Raw genomic sequence first — 19,914 nt, forward strand, 5'->3', positions numbered from 1 at the left:
CATTTGGGTGATTTTAGGAGGTGTTGACCAGTTCCTTTTGCCCGTAAGGAAATCTCGGGATTATGAGTCACTAATCCATAGAGTCAGTTGCTATTCTTTCTGTTGGTAAATTCAAAATTGGCGAAGCTTATTGAATGGGAAGTCCATAAACTACCATTATTATTAACTCAACGCTATTCTCACAAATTCTTTATCGCAGAATTCGATGGTCGTAAGATATTCTCTTTTACTTCTGTTCTGTTTTTAATGAAACTATCACGTTAATATGCGCGGGATTGGCTTTTTCGCTATTTTATCAGTCACTTTTTTCACCGTACTGTCCACCAACCAAATCCATCATCTCTTTTCAAAAAGACATTTTTCTAACATAACTGTCCACCGAATTGTTAACCACTTTTATCCACCACATTTTCAATCAGATTTTTCATGAAAATATGTTGGATAAAAGCCGGTGCCATAATTCCTAAGTAAACAGAGAAGCTACATTTCGAAACTAATGCCCATTGAACATTGTCCAATCCATCCCAAGTTCAAGTGACTATCTCTCTACTGTATCATGATATCAACTCAAATTTTATCTCAAAATAGATCATTTTTCAATTTATGCAAAGTTTAGACTTTGTTCAGTCAATTGATACTTCAGCAAGTACAACTGTTTTCAATTAAAATCAATCAAACAATTTAGGCTTTGTTAATGATCTTTGTTACTTGACTCTGTATAACATTGTGTTGAATCCAGTTTAAGGAGGCATTTCATACAGTATTGATGAAACAATCAAGATCTAATATCTACTAATTACTTCTTAACAGGAAAGTGAAGCGAAGCAAGGCTTGGAGTTGATCCAAATGGTTATGAAATATGATCGAGACATGACTTCAATCAACTGCAAACACTTTCCAATAACACTATTTCATGTTCTAGTTGTATTGATATTATTTTTTCTCAACGTGTATACAACGTCGGTACAGTCGCCTAAAAACTGTCACTTAATTATTTTGACTTCATTAATATATTTTTTCAGACTTTCACTTGTAAGTGCGTCTCTGTTTGTGTATCTGCAAGTATTTGTGCAATCTTTGAAATATGCCTTCATGTGTTCCTGTCTACAAATATGGCCTACTCATTTCGACTGTGCTCAACCATTTCGTATATTCAACTGTCACTCCATCACTACCAAATTTATCTGCACTCTCATCATATAGCGTCTCTTCAGTGTCATCAGATTGTTCATCACATGTCAATATGATTGCTAAACATTGCCATTCCAAAGTTAAAAAGATTGATTTTTTGGACTCCATGAAAAGTCAATGTTGTAAGACAATGATTCTGAAACAGTGTCTTCTTGATTCTCATGTTGCTAATTGCAGTTCTCCTTCATCAAAGTTGAATAAACTCTCTGCCTTCCTAACATACAACTGTCCAGATTATACAAATTTAAATAAATGCCAACAGTTTCTCAGTGCGAAAACAATATATGCATCATCAATCTGCGTTGCGATCATATTGTTATCCTTTTGTCTCTGCAAGTGTCGTCGTACTGTATCTATAAGCAATAATAATCTTCCAACTAGCAAATCAATTTGTGAATTGACCGATTTCAAGATTTCACCGACAATTGAAAACCTGAATGATGAAATTTCAGTTGAAAAAAATAACGATGTCAAGTGTGAAATGAAATGCACGTCTTGTTGATATTGGCTCAGCTGTTCCTTAATGTTGCTGTCAAATGGTTTCCAGCATGGCCGTTTATTGGGACAAAAATTTTAAATAAACAAATTGTAATAGCAATGGTTCTTAAAATATCTGAAAATTAAGATATGAGTAAATTATAAAAGCAATGCAAATAGAAATGCTCGTCTTTTTGATACCGGTTCAGCTCGAATAATACAATATGAAAACAATGTAAATTTATAATAAAGAAAATTATTTATTTAATATAATTTTAAATACAAGTTTGTTGGTGTTCATATAATTAACCTAAAATTTTTCCAAAGGTTTTACCTTTGAAATAGCCTTTTATATAAGGCTTCACACTTAATTTTAAGAGATTGGTTTTTTTTACCTGTACCTTTGTTTCTTTTTTGTACAGTTCCATAGGAGTTGCTGGCTCTTGGGTCATGATTGGCACTTTTTGTTCGACCCAAACCACCTTGTATTTGGGTTTTTCTGGAGCCACTTTTTTAAAATAAACAGTCTCTTTTTCAATAAAAATAGGCTTTTTCATTGCTGCTTTGGCGACACCGAGTGAAGTACCAGATATTAAACCAGCCACTTCGGACTTTTTCTTGATTCCTTCAGCTGTTGAGGCGGAAATTACATGTTTCCCTTTTGTTTTCTCCAAATGGAAACCAAGGGTACACTGAAAATAGATACACAAAAGAAGGAAACTTAATAATTTTGACATTTTGGAACAGAGAAAGTAATTGACACAAACAGTTCGTTCAAAATCAGGTGGACTTGAAATAGTTTAGAAGAGACTGAATGTCTTCAATGGTATTTACATTTCCTTTTTATACTCACATTTGGGTGATTTTAGGAGGTGTTGACCAGTTCCTTTTGCCCGTAAGGAAATCTCGGGATTATGAGTCACTAATCCATAGAGTCAGTTGCTAACCTTTCTGTTAGTAAATTTTCTCAAATTCTACTCGCTAATCGATAAGCGTGGAATATCCGAGTATCTTTTACGTGTGTTCTTTGTTTGAAACAAACTTCCACATTAATAATTCCTAGGCCGGTTTATTCCAGCACGTTTTCCACTTTTGTTGAGGTGTTGAACAGTTCCATGTGCTCGTAAGAAAATTCGGGATTATGAGTCACTAATCCATTGGGTCCGTTGCTAACCTTTCTGTTGGTAAATTCAAAATTGGTGAAGCTTTTTGTATGGGAAGTCCATGAAAAGATCTGAATTTGCCGAAATTCTTGTTTACAAATCAATAAGGGTTCTGAAATTAATATTGCGTCTGTTTTATGTTGAGAGCAGAATGATTTTTCGGTCATGTTATGTGTTTATCAACATCTTTTTACACTACAGTGAAACCTCGGTTATTTTATATTTTTGTTATGCTGGGTATTTTAAGAAAACAAGAGATGGCGTAACAAAAAATTAGTTTAAATCTTTGTAAATGACCGAAGGGGGAGAAACTTGTGCTCCCTAGCTGCTAGATTCACGCTATGTAAAATATAAAATAACTGAGGTATAAAATAACCGAGGTTTTACTGTATTTTATTTATTTCAAGTATAAACTAACCGCCAAAAGTGAAATAACTCCATGGTTACAGCTATTTACAAATGTTTACAATAAAAAATCAAACTTCTGTCGATGGACTGTCTTGTTCCTTTTAAACAAAGATTTAAAATTTTTGCAGAACGTATTCACCGTTGATTAAAGTTAAATTGTCTAACTAGTATGGAATCAGGTCTTGTCGAGATATCTAATGAAGTGTAAGTTCAGCCAAATTTATTCCATTTCCTCTTGTTCACTGTGTTTACGAGCTCTTTTTTTTCTTCCCTCTGTTGCCGTATCAGTTTGTCTAGGCCCAAAGTTAAAGGATTCATGGCAATTGATAACAAAGGCTTGTGTTTACAATCTGAAGGAATCAATGAAAATCTTTCCGGAATCTTTTCTGCCATTGCAAATTCGGCCAAATTATTAGATACAGAAGATGACCCAGTAGTAGAATTGGAAACGGATAAAGGGTGTGTTTCACAATTATCTTGTTAATCATTGTTCCTTTTTATTCATTTTCCCTATGAAATTCACTGATTTGTTTTTCTATTCTCTTCTTCTCATCTATTCAGACGTATTCTTATTCAAGGCAAAGGAAATGTTGTTACAACAATTTATAAAACTAAATAAACCTGATGTTTAAAGCATGTACATCAATATTTTTCAAACAAAACTCGCTTATTAATGAACCATCGATGAGCCTCCACCTACATGAGGTTATCCTTTTGTTTCATGCATTAAAAATATCTATGTTCAGATAATAAAATTAGTGCTCATTTTCATCATTGGACAACAATCCATATTGTTGATAAACAAGTTTACGCGACGTAAAGTTAACAAATTTATGCCAAGAATATGGAATATGATCATGTTATCACAAATAAATCGAATAAAGGAGACAGAAAGTGTCAGTAGATTACAAGTTTAGCCTCAAAAATACATAAATAGCAAGTACATCTACTGCTTAGCTATGCTGAAAGCAGACTGTGAGCCAACTGAAAGTTTCCAACAAGAATGATGCGAAAATAAAGGTCGATGAATTACAGAGAATTTACTGGCGCTATGTGGAATTGATAAACTAATGTATCATAGAGATCTAAAATGAATAATATTCATCATGGATTCTTGATAACAATGAAAGCAAGGTGAGAGAGCGTTTTTGAGATGATCATGTAAATCTAGGTAAAACAGGCAGAATTAAATTACCAAAAGCAGAATCCTGAGTTATAAAATAGCCAAAAGTATTTTGATGGGCATGATAAGCACTCCTTTCTCGTTGATTGCTATTATTGCTTCCTAAGCTCATGTTGTTATTGGTCATATTGATACTATAGTTGGTATCTATGAAAGCCTGATTAGTTCCGGGATTATTGGTGACTGAGGCTTGACCTACTAATTGGCTTTGTTTCAGCAACTGTTGCTTCTTCTGGACATCCTCCAATGCTCTAATACGGTCCACAGCTAAAATTCAAAATACAAACCGATTTTATTATAAAATATTGAAGACAAATTAATGTTTATTCATGTATTTACCTTGACGAGGGTTTGGCCCTTGAAAAGACATTTATCTGAATAATTGAATAAACTTCAGGTGGTCCAAGTAATACACCAGTTGATCAAAACTAAAGATGACCAAAACAAATTTAAACGGTCAGTATTGTTTTTTCCTTATCGAGTTAAACATATGATATCAGATCTAATAAGATCCAAGTATCACGTATATAAGTATCGGTTCTTTTAAATCATTACAATTAGTCGGTGTAATTGTATTTCACCAAAAAAATAATAAATTAAGCGTATATCAATATAGATTCATGGAAAATCAACAAAGGTTCTAAAGCTTGACAATAATAAGCCAGCCAATGGTCAGTAATTGAAATTAAAGTGTTCCGGTAACCAGCGGCTCAATTATTTAACCGAGGTCCGGAGTTAAAGCTGAAGCGCGCTTTTAAATTTAATTTGCATTGATTTATTGCAAATTATTTTTGATTCTATCAAGGGTACCATTGGATTTTACCTACTGAGAATAAACTCATTACAAACTTACTTCTATTGACTTGCTAACTTACTTCTAGAGTGTTTCATAGATTATTATCAGAGCATAAATTTTAACAAGTTCAATGGTCCTCATAATGATAATCAATTGTTAATCTCCCGCGAAAATGAAAAGATCAGATAGAAATGAAATTGATTGAAGCGCAATTGAAGGCTTATAACTAGGTTTCTTATCATAATAGGTGCTCTTGTTGTAGACGGATATGTCAAAAGTGCTCAATCGATAGATGAAGAGATGATAGAGAATAGTAAGGAAACTGTCACAGCGATTCAAAGAATTATCGTGAATTCAACTTCCAAAATCAAGGTTGAGCAGAGTTATCAAAGTAAGTCTATAGATACAGAAATTATTCTTGGAAAAAACACCGATACTGGAGATGTTGATGGTTGTATGTTTACCAAAGGCAGACAATAATCGAAAACTTGACACGATGAATTAAGTGGTGCGGCTATAATGAAGATGGTAAAAAATTCTTTCACTGACGAATTGATGAAACCAATAATTTCATTATCGCAGAAACGGGTGATAGTTTACAAAAATAATTACAGTCGAAATATTCTTGAATAAATATTGGGTTAGTGTAGAGGCAATCGATCATCAAATTTATACTTGAATAATCTTTTAATTTAGTCATCAAAGTGAATGAAAGAGCTGAAAACATATTGTAATTGTCGCTATTAAAGGGATTTCTATGAAACTTCCATATTAGATGTTTTCCTCCTTTTGGGAGGAATAAAGTTACCGAGTCCACCAGCCGCTTCCGCTTCGGCATGAGTATAAGCAGGTTCTTTCAACTCTCTTAACCTTTTCTTATGGGCTTTACTTCGGATGTGTTTATCTAATGCTTGTTCATCAATGAAGTGGCGCCTAATAATAAAAAAAAGTGAATGTAAAATTTGCCGATAAAAGGAGTAACACTTCAAAAAGTCAAGTGTCTTGTAATGCAACTTACGAACAAGCTTGGCATGGAAACAACCCTTGTCCAGGGAAATCATCATCAGGCTCAGTCGGTATTTGAAATGTTTTTACATGCGTTGCCATTTTCTACAAAGGTTGAAGACACTTTTTATTTAGAGAAAAGGAAAATTTGATGAAAACCTTAGTTGCAAGAAGGTAGCGCCGAAATAATGGAGGGTATCAGATTTTTTTCAAGATGAGACAACTGTTGTTTTTCAATAAGAGCCGAAGGGTCCAAAATTTAACACCAAAATAACGATATAAAAAACACTAAAGATGATTTGTTTGAAATTTTGAGATAAGATGAGTAAACGTGCTCAGGAAAAAAGGTATTTTCTTTTACACATGGAATATTGAAAATATCTTGAATTGTTTATGATAAAAAAAACGATCAGATAGCTTTTTAAAGTGTTTTTAAACAATCGCAATCTATTATTGAAATGGTGAGCACTGATTGAATCGCAAGTTTAGATTAAAGTTGAAAGGCATTTTGGTCCAAAAATTTAAATCAATTTCGATTTAGGGTAGATTGACGTTGCCATCTCACGGTAAGAAAAGTTACTCATGGAAAATCAATATTGTACCAGCTGAGTGTATCATTATATGGCTGAAATCGCAAGAGTCTAATTTTATTTTAGTAATATTGTCGTTGATAATTTTTTCCCAGAGCCTTTGGTTTGTGCAATTTTTTCGCAAATGTGCATACAATTTGATTAAAATACAATTTCGTTGAACTATGTGTTATTTACTTCAGTGATTACATGTTGATTGAACTGATTGGATGACAACCAGACCAAGATTTAAGCTTACTGAGAGTGAGCCAAATGTGCCCACCAATCTTATGCTGTCTGCTCGTCGCTGCAGCTCGGGTATTTTTATATCCAACATGTTCAGCTCACGATTTCGCCATCTTCAAAAATTGCACACCGAATCATTCATGCTAGGTTTGAATGCTGTTGCATACCCAGATTTACCAAAGGGAACCATATTTCGTTCAAGCTTACCCGCTACTCCAGTTTCAACTCCTGTTTTTCGAGAAGGCTTTCAACATTTTACCGAACAAACATTGAAAGAGAGACTTTCAAAGAATCGTACTCTCATGCCTCACGATACTCATTCTTTAGACCGCCATAGAATGCATCAGTTTCAACAGCGTCAGCAGCTTGCTTCTCCAAATGATGATAACCCTTATCGTATTGATGAAAGAATGGATACATCTAGTCCACTCCCTTCTAGTTCCATATTGGATGATCCATTGATAGAAGGATGTTCAGATATGAGTGAATCAGAAAGCTTATCGTTACCGTCTACTTCCAAACGGAAAGGAACCAAAATGTCGTTTAGTTGATTGGATTGGAAGCCAATGAATCTATATTGATTCATTAATAATCATCATCCATAGGATCACTCAATTTTAAAAGTTAAACTAAATATTATAACTTGTTGGAAAAATGATGTTCTGTTTGAATGGTTAAGTTGAAATTAAAGTATTGCAATTTAATTTAACCTGTTTAACCTTGCAGTTAATTAAATTTTATTGCTTTATGATAAGTTAACTTGAAATTAACATTTAAAATTAAAATTAAAATTAAAAATAATTGATTCCATGATAAGTTGATAGTTGATAATTTAACGATGCAACAATGACTATGAAGTATAATGAATTTTGTTAAAATTTACAATTTTTTCAGACAAGAGAAGTCGAAAAAATTCAATATTTAAGTTAAACAATCAAAAAAAAAGTTTTTCAAGAGATGTCACTTTGTTGATGTTTTGGATGCAGATTTGTCCGTTTTAACCCAATCATAATTACCATCTAGAGGTTTTTCATTTTTAAAGTCAAAATTATATTTTGCACATTGCTCGTCTTCAATCTTGGTCATTTCTTTCTTAAGAAATTCAAACGTTTTACGATGATGTTCCAGCAAATTTCCATCAATAAACAAAGCTCTTTTAACTGAATTTAATTTATCATTTCGTCGTCGTCTTCGCCGTCCATTAACCGATATCCTATGATCAATATCTCGAGTTTTGACATTTCTAATGTGTTTATCTAATGCTTGTTGATCAATGAAGTGGCGCCTAAGATTGAGAAACAGTTAACGTTAAACTTGTTGGCAATAAAAAGACCAGGTTAACTAATTAAATAGTCCAGTTTATTGTAATTAAACTTACGAGCAAGCTTGACACGATACAAATCCTTGTCCGGGTAAATCATCATCATCAGGTACAATAGTCATATTTAATGTTGTTGACATTGTTTTTGAAGGTTGGATACACTTTTGATGTTATTAGGCAATAGAAATGATGATCTGTTGAACACCTTTAGGAGATTAAATTGATTGGGACCAGAATTAAAATTACCTAAAAAAGACTGTTAATCAAATTTTTAACAACATTCATCTGTTGAAAACAATTACAGTAGAACCCCTCAAATTGCAATCCTTATAACTATCTTTGCCTATTGAATAAATTAAAATACAAGTCAATTTAAAAACCCAATCTATAGCATTAGCAACCGACAACAAAAACCTAGCAACATATCCAGATAACAGGTTTCGAATCTTATCGAATCAAATCCTGTATTGATACCAGAATCCGTTAATAATTTTTTTAATTGACATTCAATTTGATTGCTTTTATCCTTTAAATTATTTCTACCATATTCTTATCCACCTTGAGAGATTTTATGATTTAAATCATGCAATTTTGATCCAATAAATATCATTCCTCAACAATTCTCATAGAAATTTATTGAAGGCACAAGGAAAAGTATTTTATTTAAGATCAATTCAGTTGAATTGGATCCCAGCATCATAGGAACTGAAGCGCTAGGAAAAGTAAGAACTGGGCGTAGAGAAAGAGAGAAAGAGAGGATAAACCAGAGTCTAACAGAGCTAACAGAGTCTGTCTAAAATTTTTACAAGCCTGTACAAGCCATTTTGCACTAGACATCATCGTTTTTTTCATCTACATCTACTGTAAATCTTTATGAAGATTTTTTATTCCTCTTATGTCATTACCTGTTATCCAGTTGTTCCGGTAAACCACCAATCGACATAAGGAAAGTGACAGTTTGAAAGTGAAGCTTGAAGGCTCGCTGATCCAACTCATTTTGTCTTACAATAAATAGTCAATACTAAGTCACAACCATTTTTAATTTTGTTTTTATTCTCTCTATCTCTCTTCCTCTCTCTCTTTTTCTCTTTCTCCCTTCTTCTTCTTCTTCTTCTCTATTTATCTGTCCATTTAAATTTTTCCCAAGCACATTTGTTTCAGTATAACAAACAAATCATCTTTAGTGTTCTTTTTTTATTGTAATTTTGTTGCAACTAGGATCTCCATTCAAACATCTTTCCTACTCTTGCTTACATAACAATTGTTTCATCTCTTAAAACAAATCTGATACCTTCCATTAATTCACTGCTTTCTTTTGGAAACCAAGGTGTTCATCGAATCATCCTTTTCTCTCAATAGTATATAAAGTGTCTCCAACCTTCAAAAAACAATGGATAAAGATACACTGCAAAAACAAATTGAAAACATGAGAATTCAAGCACAAATGGAGCGATGGCCTCTTTCTAAGTCAATTCAAGCGTAAGTCAACTTTGATTGTTTGTTATCTAAAGCATATTTTTCTGTTACAAAATTTGCATTTGATTGATTCGCACCCACAGATGAACAGGTTACAATGTGTTGATTAACCGTCTATTTACTCCGCTGGATTTGCTCAATCCTGAGTTTGAAAATTGAAATCTCATTGTTTTAAAATAGATTTGATTAGATGTGCATTTAATTTTAATAATTTGCAATTCCTATCCTCTGAAATTAGTTAATAACAACGATTGATTTGTTTCTTTCTTGCCTTGTCTTAATTGGATTAGTATCAGTGCATTCGATTCATCGCAAACTGCTTCAGCTATTCACTTGCATCTTCATCTTTCTATGGCTTCAGTTTCTTTAATGTGTCCAAATCCTTTTACATTCTTCGTAACATTGATTTTAAGCGAATCAAGTTCAACCAATGAAAAAAAGTATTGTGATTTGATCCATACATTAAAATGCTTAGCTTTAACATTGTTCTTCTATTGACTGACAGACATTACCAAATATAATCAACATGTATACATTTGACAATCCATTAGTTGACTGACCAAATAACTGAATTAGCTGGTCATCAATCAAATGCCAATTTGTACAATACTCATCAAGCTGGAACAACTATTTAAAAAAGCCAAATCATTAATCTCTCTTATTACTTTCGTTTAGATTGCGGGATTATATCGAAGAGAATGAGCCAATTGATCCATTGATTCATGCGCCGGACAAGAAAAACAATCCATGGGCTGAAAAAGGAAAATGCAATGTAATGTAACAATCGGTTAAAATCTAACAACTTTTAACTTTGACCAATTTTCACACCAAAACCAACACATCTACCACCACCAACAATTCTGTCTACAACTGCTTCTACTATTACTTCTACGATAATTATAATTATTATTATTAACGACACATTAATAATCCATTTTTAACAACCAAAAAAGGACAAACCAAACTATTCAGATTCAATTACCTCCGTTAGGATGTTTCCTTTCAATTCATGTGGAAAGATAACCGATATGCGAAGTACAGTAATTCATCAGATCCATCATTTCTCAACAAAATTAAAAACATCATTTGAATCTTCATTAGACCTCACTTCCTAAGACAAAAAAACCTTCATAAAGACCTTCCTTCACTTTTCATTTTTTTCCTATCTAAATTATGAAATGAGATTGCTTCTAATAAATAAAGGTTAAATAACTGTTAACAAATTTATTTTCACTATTTATTCATGTTCGCACTATTTTACATATTTGTAATTTTTGAGCAGTTAAGTGTTTTAAACTATGATTCCTTTATTACATTTAAAATATCTATCAAGGCACTTGAAGCATTACACTTTGTAAAACATTCGATTGCATTTAATGCCTCATCGGCATAGCGATTCTTGATTTCGCGTATCTGTTCGATGATTAATCCTCCAGTAATGGATTTATACAATTCAATAACATTCAACGTTCCACGATTGTTTGAGCTAGAGTCAAGAAAAAGTTTCTCAACAGGTTTGTTGATTGATTCTTGGACATGAAGTAAAACTGGTAGTGATTTGAGATCTATGACTAGTTCAGAAGATTTTGAATATGAAGAATGTAAATTAGATAGAAATGGTTCCATTTCTGTTAGTATCTGCCAACAGAAACTAAAATTTTTACCAAATTTAAAAGCAGCCTCTTGGAGGAATAAATTTAATCCAGCAACTGTACTAATTGACTGACAAGCATGTCCAGGTAAACTTGCATGCATAAGATAATGCCGTCTCTCCCAATCTTTGATTGGGTTGTCTTTTGCTTTTAAGGTTAATGATTGGATCGGAGTAACTGGTAATTGAACATCAGTTTGCATAATAAATTGTCCTTCAGTAAAATCACTGATACCTTGGGACATCAAAAGATTCACATCAATTGACCGAAGTCGTCCGAGAGAAGCCCAAGCCCGGGCAACATAATAATCTCCAAAAAGTATTGCCAATTTGTTGTTGTAATGAATATTCCAATCTTCAGGTCTTAACCTTGATGTACCAACTCGATGATTTGCAATAGATTTGTGTAGTAAATTTGTCTTATAAATTAATTCAATAATCTCGGTTAAAATTAATTGTTTATGCACAATCTCTTGGTGATCAATAAGAGGTGATTCTGCTTTAGAATCACGTTGATATTCGTGGGTGATTTTAGATATCAACAGGAGTACCAGCTCTCTTATTTGAATGTTAACATTATTATCGTATGCTGCTCTGTAAAATAAAGTAAATATGAAGAAAAAAAGGAGGAAAATTACAATTAATATAAGTAGGACAGAACATGAAATATTAAAACTCACGCAGTTTCCTCTAATAGAGGATGATGTTGATCTCCGTACACTTGCCGTAACTGGTCTATCACTCCATGTCTTGTTTGATTCAGAGCCATCAACGAACTGTGGACGAGCTCCTGACTTCTTTTTATTGAATTTAATACTTTGAACATTGTGAGTAAAATGTTCTAAATTTACTCAAATAAATAATGAGATCGAAAAAAGTTGCACAAAAAACAAAATAATATTGACAAAAATGGATTGAGATCTGACAGTATCTGATCCTTGGTATCGGATATTTTGTTGTTTGGGGCAAGGCTTTTTTAAGTTGATTCAAAATTATTTTTAATTATCTTTAGTTTTGTTTTTTTGTGCAACTATTTATTTTTAATTTTATTTCTTTTTATTCGATAATTAAGCCACACGTATCTTCAAGTTAGGATATACATTGGTTTGATTCTGGTCGCCCTTAAAGGGTAAGTTCTACTTTTCTTTACCTCTATTCAACTGTAAATCTTACCTTTTTTATGTCTGACATTCTTTATTTTTATACTTTTCTTGCTAGTGTAACTATTTAGTTACATTGATGGCTCCGCAGAGTATTTATGGAAGTCGATCGACCACTTCACTGGCCTCGCATCGATCTAGAGCTACAATAACACACAGTCTACCTGGATCGAGAAAATTAGAACCTAAATGGTGGCAAAGAAAACCACTTATTGAAACTGCATTTTTTACCGATCTCCAAAAGGGTTCTTATATTGCTGCAATATATACTCTGGTAGGTCTTTATTTTTTAATTGATAACTTTTTCAGTCTTAGATATCTTTTTAACAATCTTTTACTTTTTATTATAGGTTGAAAGTATAATTCAAATAGCATTAGCAGTATTTGATACATACTGTTTGTTTGAAGCTGCTCCCGGTTCAAGGCATTTCAGAAGCGTTGGTATCAGTTTTCTCTTTGTTTACAGTGGGAATGAGCACAGTTAGTATCTATTTTTTACTATTTAGTTCGACTGAAAATCAACCTCATAATTGTGAATAAGTTCTCTTAGGAAATACATTCGAAATAGCTAAATCGAATCAGCATAATTTCAAAGCAACTTATGAATCTTAAGTAATGTCAATATCTACAAAGCACATCTAAACATTTCTTATCTTTCAGAATTTTTACTTGAAAAGTTGGGAAAGGTAGTCAAGTTAATTTGTCTTTCTCAGTGCTCTACAGTGTTTCGATTAAATAACTTATAAATCAGATATGTATATGTTTCATAGAAAATTGATTTAGAGAATTGACCTAATCATTTGTAAATATTCCTAAGAATTCCAGGCTTTTGAAGTTGATTTTCATTCTGACTCCTTTATCAATCTAAGTTTCTAATTTTTTTCTCTTCTCTTACATTTTTTTTCTCCTCTTTTCGAAATGCAACACCTTGAAATTATCGATCAAAATCTAAAAACTAAAATTCTTCTAATAAATAACAATGACTATTCATTCTATTCATCACCATGGCCCTCCATTTGTCAAACTCAGTCCGGCGCTCTTTGATAGCATGCTCTTTGCTGTTAATATTAATATCAATCTACCTGTTGATATCTTCAATAATATTGATTCCAGCTCTAAAAAAGGAACAGGAAGCTAAATTTAAAAATTGGCTTAGAGCGATGTCCATTTTCATTATTATACGTACATGTGCAACCATGTTTCAATCGATTGCAAATGATTTGTTTTTCACTTATCATCAAATGATGCTGCTTATTTGGCTTTTTGCATCCGTTTTGAATGTTTTCGCTTTTCTCGTTATTGTTTCCAATTATCAAGAATTAAATACTATTACTCATTTGGAGGATATGGCCAAACTTAAAATGAGTACCATAAGCTCACTCAACGCTTCTCGAACTCTATCTCATCATTCGCTCGACTCATATAGGGGACCTCATTTAACGACCAACCCATCACCCAATACTTCTATCCAGGGTACACCAACAGCCCTCAGAGGTTCTCATGCTTCATCAGAAAGCTATAACCATTATTATCCACAACCATCGCCTCGTCTTGGTAATCCACCTTCTGCTAGTTCCATACCATTGGCCGCTTTCAGCTTGAATCTCAATCCAAACGGGACATTCTCAACGCCAAGATCTGCACAAGGCTCCTTAGGGGGTGGTTCACTCTCTGGTGGACGAGGATCGACACCATCGACAGCGCCGATTTGATCTAATTTTAGATCATTATCATCAAAATTATTACCTTTGTCATTATCATGTTCATCACTTTCATCGACATCATCATGCATTTCATCGATAACTATTAACGTTAATCAAAGTTAAGACATAATACGCTTCAATCGCATTCAAAATATATACAAATTCGTCCACCAATGCCTTCACTTTTGTTTCAAATTTACCAATCAATTAGTTTGAATGTGTAAACATAGATCACATTAACGTCAATCAAAATATTTCTGCATTTTCAACTTTGTTCATTTCTGCCAATTTTTCGATGCCTTGGAACAAACTCGTGTTAACTATAATTTAAATAACTGTGACCTTGGAATTTAAAGTATACCGTCCAAATTGAATCTCTTGACAGCTATCTGTATCTTGATTTTCCAGTTCAGCTGAATTTATCAATTTCATTCCCTCCATTTTTCACATGAGCATACCTAACACACACACAATCACACTCTTTTTCTTCGTTTGTATATATTTAAAATTTATCTTTGATTTCACAGGCATTTATCTATTATATTTTTATAATCGCAAAGTTAATAATAAAAATATGTCAAATTGTCTAATTACCAAAAAGTTTCATTTTCATCTCATCTTTAAAGTATCCATCAAGCCGTCAAATGTCATTTCAGCATTCTAATCATCACAAGTTATAAAGCTTGAATTTTATTTAGCTTTTTTCTCATGATTCTATTATTAAGATTCAAATTTTAATAAAAAAAATCAGAACTTCAATTTATGATTTGTAATTCAAACTCGATCCCAGTCAGCAGATTGGTAGGCTTCATTACAAAAGACTTTCAGAATGATCTGATTGGAAGCTTTACTGAACAATGGCCACTTTAAGCTCTTTCTCTCCAAACTTTTTATAGGAGTTGAATTTTTGGTCCAGAATCAAATGAATTTATGAATTAAAAGAATTATCAATTTTATGCGGAAATAGAATTAGCGCCATCTTATGGATTTTGATGAAACCTTGGTTCATTAAAGCTTGTACATGATATGCGTCTGGTTGCTAAAAATAATTGCTTCTCTAATTAAATATACTTTAGTCCAAATGGTCAATGTATAATATAAATTAATATTTTATTACGAAAATTGCTCTTTTAAATCTGAATTCTTAAAAATCTTTCTCTACTGATTAAAAGTTCATGTTAATCTGTTTGAAACCTTGTTCTGTAACTAAGTGTTTTCCCCTCCTTCATATACTAACAAAATAGGAATAGCTGGCCAATGGAGATGTCTTTAGTCCGTTACATAAAAAATTCTCGTAACACTGAGACTCTCATTGCTGGTGAATTTATGTTCCGTAAAAACAAATGTAGAGATGAAAAGGTTTATTGGAAATGCCGTAAAAGTGGCTGCAATGCCAAAATAACTACACATAATGGTAAAGTTGTGGGCTACTTTTTGAAACATAATCACGTTGATAACAATCATGATGAAATTGTGCGGCTGGAAGGACTCCACTCAAGAAATAGTCAACCTCAGGTGAGATAATTTCATGTCATATTATTGCATTCAACGCATAGAGTCAGTTCAACTCGTTACTACTTATTGAGTGAAATATCTGTGCATCATTTTTTTACATTCTAATATTTTCCTTTTTTGTATCCAACCAGGTTACGCAAGTAGAGAATGTGATACACCAAGAAATAATCACTCCGGAAGAATCTTTTGTCGATTATTCATTTGCTGTTGAAAGTATTGTCACTCCTACAAGCGGTAGTAGCATTATTATAGAGTCACAGCGAAGGGTCGATGATCTGAACGGTATTAAAGGTCCAAATGATGACCATTCACCAAGTGAAACAACCGCTGCTGTTGCTGCCATTGAAGACCCTGAAGCAGAGGCTGATGCAGCAACTTCATCTTTGACCATTATGTTTAAAGAATTCAGTGAATCACAGAAAAAAATTGAACAGTTAGTTACTAATCTTGTCTCACCTGGTGAAAGTGATGATCTACAATCAGAGAATATTAGACTGAAGGAACAATTGGAAGAGACTGTCCGTAAGTGTAAATCGGAGTTGGAAGCCAAAGAATTAGCTATACAAGAAAGAAAAAGTCGGGCCGAGGCCATCGAGAAAGAGATGCAAGCTCGTCTTGCTGTAGAAAGATCTATTAAGGAAAAATTAGCCGATGAAAATGCAGAGTTGAAATTAATCGTTGAACATTACGAGAAAAAAATCAAAGAACAAGTCCAAAGAAATTTTTTATTTCAATGAAAATTATCTCTCAGCTTTTTTCCTTTACTGACAATTTGTTACGATGTGATAATAAGTAAATTAACCAAATTGTGTACAAAGACACTTAACAAGCAAAAACTCTGAAAACAGAACTATGATGATGTTATTCAATCGTCATCGCTTCTCCACTCTCTCTATCTCTCTCGCCCCCCATGTTCCGACTTATCTTATCATCCTCATCAACAACTCTCCATCAAATTTTTTTTCTTTTTTATTGTGACAACGCGTAATTAAATTTAAAATTGATTTGAGGAAATTTTAACCAAATATGATGGTTACTTTGTAAAATTGATCTATTTGCAATAGTTTATTTTATTTTATTTGCTTTAAGTGTACCTTCATACTTTTTGGATTAAATGAAACTCAAAAGAGATTCATCCAGTAATCATAACATTATTTAGATGAAAATATAGTTGGTTAAATTATTAAATTACGAAAGAAATTTTGAGTTTGAATTAGAGCTTCGATGGAAAAATTGTTATTACCGATTTTGTTTATTTGGTAAGACAAATACTGAAGACATTAGATGAAATCAGTGGCAAATAAGTAAATAATATTAAAATGATGATGATGAAAAAGAATAAAAAATATCAAAGTCATGCTCACTTATTCGACTCTTGCTTTTTTATTATTTGCTTCCTATATTGATTCAGTCTTTTAATAACTGATCTCATGTGAGTAGCAGGTAATATGCCAAAGTCGAATAAATTGTTTAAATGAAGAATGAAATTTTTGTATAAACCACGATTGAAAATTTCCTGCCAGTACTGGTCAACAAATTTTTCACAAGCTGCAGGAATTTGACAGTCACCAACATATCTGTACAAATATGAGAAGAACAAATTAATATAAATTAAAACATGATAGCGCTGGGAGTTTGTAAACTAATAAGCCAAACACAATAATATAAATACTAACCCATGCTTCATTCCATGAAGATTCCATAACTTCATAACTTCTTTTTCTCCTTCATTCACGTCTGTGAACTCATCAATCATCTGCAATAAAAGAATAGAGTCAGTTACAAATTGAAGTTAATTGAAAACAACTTGAAAGAATTTTGAAAATTGAAACAAAAATAATTACCAATTGAGTTTTTATTCTCATCCATTCCGGATCGATTTCAGCCTCGCTATCTTCATCAATTTCTTGAGGTTTAATTGGAAAACAATCTGTGGATTGGTAATATTGTCTATTATGACCTCTTATATAAGGTCTAATGGAAATAATTCCATCAGGATCGTCTGTTTTAACAAATTGTGGCAGTGAAAGCTTTTTTGGTTTAAGATAAATGAGTTGAGTGACAGGAGACCTCCGAACTGGACCTTTTTTGCTGAATGCATGGCCAATAGTCGGATGAGAAAGGTCATATGGATTACCCGCATAAGAACCATCAAAGTTTTCGTTAACGGTAACATTAATTTTATACCCTTTTGGGTCTGGAATGAGTGAAAAGTTGAACCTCATGTGACAGTTTTTCAAGTGATGCATTAAAGACATAACCACTTTACATTTTAAAGAGCACCATGGGCACTTCAAGTCTTGACTTGATTTTGTTTGTTGTAGCACAACTTCACCATGGAGGAATCTATAAGTTATTTTACCACTGGCTTTGGTATTTTTTTCTATTAAATCCAAGTTGGAAACAGAAGAGCTACTGGAGCATGTTTTTAATCCGTTTTTCTTTAGAAGTTGATTTTGTGTTCCTCCATTGTAGAGTAAAGAATTATTTTCATTGTTTGGGCAGCTAAGAGGTAGATTGAGAAGAAGTAATTTCCCAGGATTATCAGTCCACATTAAATGGAATACTAATACAGGGCCTTTTTCAAAAACAACAGCACTGTTATCTTGAGCTCGTGAGACAGATTCCCACGATGAGACTTTATGGTTGTTAACCTGATTGTTGACTTGGCTAGTGTTTGTTTCTTGTGAAGCCTCCACGAGAACGATCTGATATTCTCCGTTGGTCAAAACACATTTATGATTACGATCGATTACTGTTAACTCTCTAGTGAATTCTTCAGAATGAGAAACTTTTCTCTTTTTAAAGGATGGAGTATCACTATCGTCACTTTTAGTTTCTCCATTAACAAATGATTTAGTTGCAGTGATTTTAAAATGGAGAGAGTAATATTTGACTAGTTGCCCATTTGATAAACTAAAAAATTCTTTTGGCACTGTCAAGGTAACTGGAGTGGGCGCTTGATCATTCGGATTGATAGGAATTTCACAGCTGCCAATTGTAACAGAACTAACAGGTGAATGAGGATCATTTCTTTTCTTATGACAGAATTTAACTAAGGACAGTTCCAGGTTAGCTCGCATTTTGTTGTCAAAGTTTTTTGAAAATACTCCAACACAAGCAATAGACAGATTTTGGATTTTTCTGTGAATGAATAAATAAAAAAATACAGGTTAGAGAAAAAGCAAGTTGAACAAACAGAGACTCATTACCTTTCACTAGTATTATCATCATCATTTTTCGCAGCTACCCGGACGTAAATAGAATCGACTTTGAAGTTTTTTCTGGCTTTATGAGACCGAGACATTCGATGCTTCATGTAAGAAAGGGTGCGATGGAGAAATATGGGCTAAAAGAACAACGACAAAATAGTAACCAAAATAAGTCAAGTGTGATTCAGTTGACAGTGAATTAGAGAAATGACAAGATAAATAGATACAAATTGTATAGAAGAAACAAAGAGGCAAGGAAAAATAATTTGAATGCATTTATAAGTAGCTTACCGAGATGAGATGGCGATTCCTAAGATAGCGATAGATCTGTGTTGGTTTTGCAATGGTTGCAAGCGGACCAATTTGAGCATCTAATAACATGGTGGAACACAGTAAAATACAAGTAATGGTTGTGTTAGAATCAGTATTAAACAAAAACAGATTAAATGTTTAAAGGAAAATTAAATAAAACTTACCATCCATTTTGTTGATATCCCAAAGTATAAAAACCTAAACAAAAGGTTTTTGTAGCGCTCAGTAAGGCTTATTTTACATTGTACAGGTAATAGAGTTAAAATTTTTGCGCCATCTATCTCTAAGGAATGTAACAATTTTGACTAATTTTTATGGCTTTTTCTCATTCATAATTAAAATAAATTCAACTCAAATAATTATTTTATTTATTTATTTGCGGATTATTCAAGCTGAATGATAAATTTAAAATATTGGAATGAAAAACTACTGCAATTTTAAAGGTTAGACAGAAAATAATAATTTTCTTACATTTGGTTCTAAAACTATCTTTTACATTGAAAAGTATAACAAAACTGTGAATAAT

At 32.7% G+C, this 19,914-nt stretch overlaps 9 protein-coding genes and 1 long non-coding RNA gene across 10 annotated transcripts; 4 read left to right on the forward strand and 6 right to left on the reverse strand.

Moving 5' to 3' along the window:
- Positions 1-1,908: 1,908 nt before the first annotated feature.
- On the reverse strand, positions 1,909-3,026 carry LOC107369645 (uncharacterized). Its single transcript, XR_001570366.3, has 2 exons — positions 2,522-3,026; positions 1,909-2,360 (listed from the first exon to the last, which is right to left on the reverse strand). It is a non-coding gene; the product is annotated as an uncharacterized LOC107369645 (long non-coding RNA).
- A 290-nt stretch (positions 3,027-3,316) lies between these two features.
- On the forward strand, positions 3,317-3,994 carry LOC107369643 (ragulator complex protein LAMTOR5). Its single transcript, XM_015937613.3, has 3 exons — positions 3,317-3,443; positions 3,528-3,698; positions 3,801-3,994. The coding sequence occupies exons 1-3, from the start codon at positions 3,409-3,411 to the stop codon at positions 3,856-3,858; spliced, it is 264 nt and encodes an 87-aa protein (XP_015793099.1). The 5' UTR covers positions 3,317-3,408; the 3' UTR covers positions 3,859-3,994.
- A 142-nt stretch (positions 3,995-4,136) lies between these two features.
- Positions 4,137-4,903, reverse strand: LOC107369642 (SOSS complex subunit C). Its single transcript, XM_015937612.3, has 2 exons — positions 4,762-4,903; positions 4,137-4,689 (listed from the first exon to the last, which is right to left on the reverse strand). The coding sequence occupies exons 1-2, from the start codon at positions 4,790-4,792 to the stop codon at positions 4,397-4,399; spliced, it is 324 nt and encodes a 107-aa protein (XP_015793098.1). The 5' UTR covers positions 4,793-4,903; the 3' UTR covers positions 4,137-4,396.
- Positions 4,904-5,770: 867 nt separating this feature from the next.
- Positions 5,771-6,703, reverse strand: LOC107369677 (zinc finger protein 593). Its single transcript, XM_089269027.1, has 2 exons — positions 6,237-6,703; positions 5,771-6,151 (listed from the first exon to the last, which is right to left on the reverse strand). Exons 1-2 carry the CDS (start codon positions 6,323-6,325, stop codon positions 5,974-5,976), a joined length of 267 nt encoding a protein of 88 aa, XP_089125153.1. The 5' UTR covers positions 6,326-6,703; the 3' UTR covers positions 5,771-5,973.
- Positions 6,704-6,912: 209 nt separating this feature from the next.
- LOC107369676 (uncharacterized) lies at positions 6,913-8,698 on the reverse strand. The gene is made up of 2 exons (XM_015937653.3): positions 8,417-8,698; positions 6,913-8,323 (listed from the first exon to the last, which is right to left on the reverse strand). Exons 1-2 carry the CDS (start codon positions 8,497-8,499, stop codon positions 7,999-8,001), a joined length of 408 nt encoding a protein of 135 aa, XP_015793139.1. The 5' UTR covers positions 8,500-8,698; the 3' UTR covers positions 6,913-7,998.
- Positions 8,699-9,160: 462 nt separating this feature from the next.
- On the forward strand, positions 9,161-11,058 carry LOC107369653 (guanine nucleotide-binding protein subunit gamma-e-like). Its single transcript, XM_089269028.1, has 2 exons — positions 9,161-9,838; positions 10,511-11,058. The coding sequence occupies exons 1-2, from the start codon at positions 9,750-9,752 to the stop codon at positions 10,614-10,616; spliced, it is 195 nt and encodes a 64-aa protein (XP_089125154.1). The 5' UTR covers positions 9,161-9,749; the 3' UTR covers positions 10,617-11,058.
- Positions 11,051-12,395, reverse strand: LOC107369651 (all trans-polyprenyl-diphosphate synthase PDSS2). The gene is made up of 2 exons (XM_015937625.3): positions 12,167-12,395; positions 11,051-12,080 (listed from the first exon to the last, which is right to left on the reverse strand). Exons 1-2 carry the CDS (start codon positions 12,310-12,312, stop codon positions 11,132-11,134), a joined length of 1,095 nt encoding a protein of 364 aa, XP_015793111.2. The 5' UTR covers positions 12,313-12,395; the 3' UTR covers positions 11,051-11,131.
- A 6-nt stretch (positions 12,396-12,401) lies between these two features.
- Positions 12,402-14,939, forward strand: pasi2 (Protein). The gene is made up of 4 exons (XM_015937626.3): positions 12,402-12,615; positions 12,705-12,920; positions 12,997-13,126; positions 13,676-14,939. The coding sequence occupies exons 2-4, from the start codon at positions 12,726-12,728 to the stop codon at positions 14,356-14,358; spliced, it is 1,008 nt and encodes a 335-aa protein (XP_015793112.1). The 5' UTR covers positions 12,402-12,615; positions 12,705-12,725; the 3' UTR covers positions 14,359-14,939.
- A 431-nt stretch (positions 14,940-15,370) lies between these two features.
- Positions 15,371-16,995, forward strand: LOC107369668 (uncharacterized). The gene is made up of 2 exons (XM_015937643.3): positions 15,371-15,864; positions 15,996-16,995. Exons 1-2 carry the CDS (start codon positions 15,607-15,609, stop codon positions 16,599-16,601), a joined length of 864 nt encoding a protein of 287 aa, XP_015793129.1. The 5' UTR covers positions 15,371-15,606; the 3' UTR covers positions 16,602-16,995.
- An 89-nt stretch (positions 16,996-17,084) lies between these two features.
- Positions 17,085-19,582, reverse strand: Su(z)12 (Polycomb protein Su(z)12). Its single transcript, XM_015937642.3, has 6 exons — positions 19,553-19,582; positions 19,368-19,447; positions 19,077-19,213; positions 17,709-19,008; positions 17,541-17,620; positions 17,085-17,441 (listed from the first exon to the last, which is right to left on the reverse strand). Exons 1-6 carry the CDS (start codon positions 19,557-19,559, stop codon positions 17,225-17,227), a joined length of 1,821 nt encoding a protein of 606 aa, XP_015793128.2. The 5' UTR covers positions 19,560-19,582; the 3' UTR covers positions 17,085-17,224.
- Positions 19,583-19,914: the final 332 nt, after the last annotated feature.

This window comes from Tetranychus urticae, chromosome 3 (assembly GCF_039701765.1).
Source record: "Tetranychus urticae isolate SD_2017Ah chromosome 3, NJAU_TeUrti_SD_1.0, whole genome shotgun sequence".
Taxonomy (NCBI): domain Eukaryota; kingdom Metazoa; phylum Arthropoda; class Arachnida; order Trombidiformes; family Tetranychidae; genus Tetranychus; species Tetranychus urticae.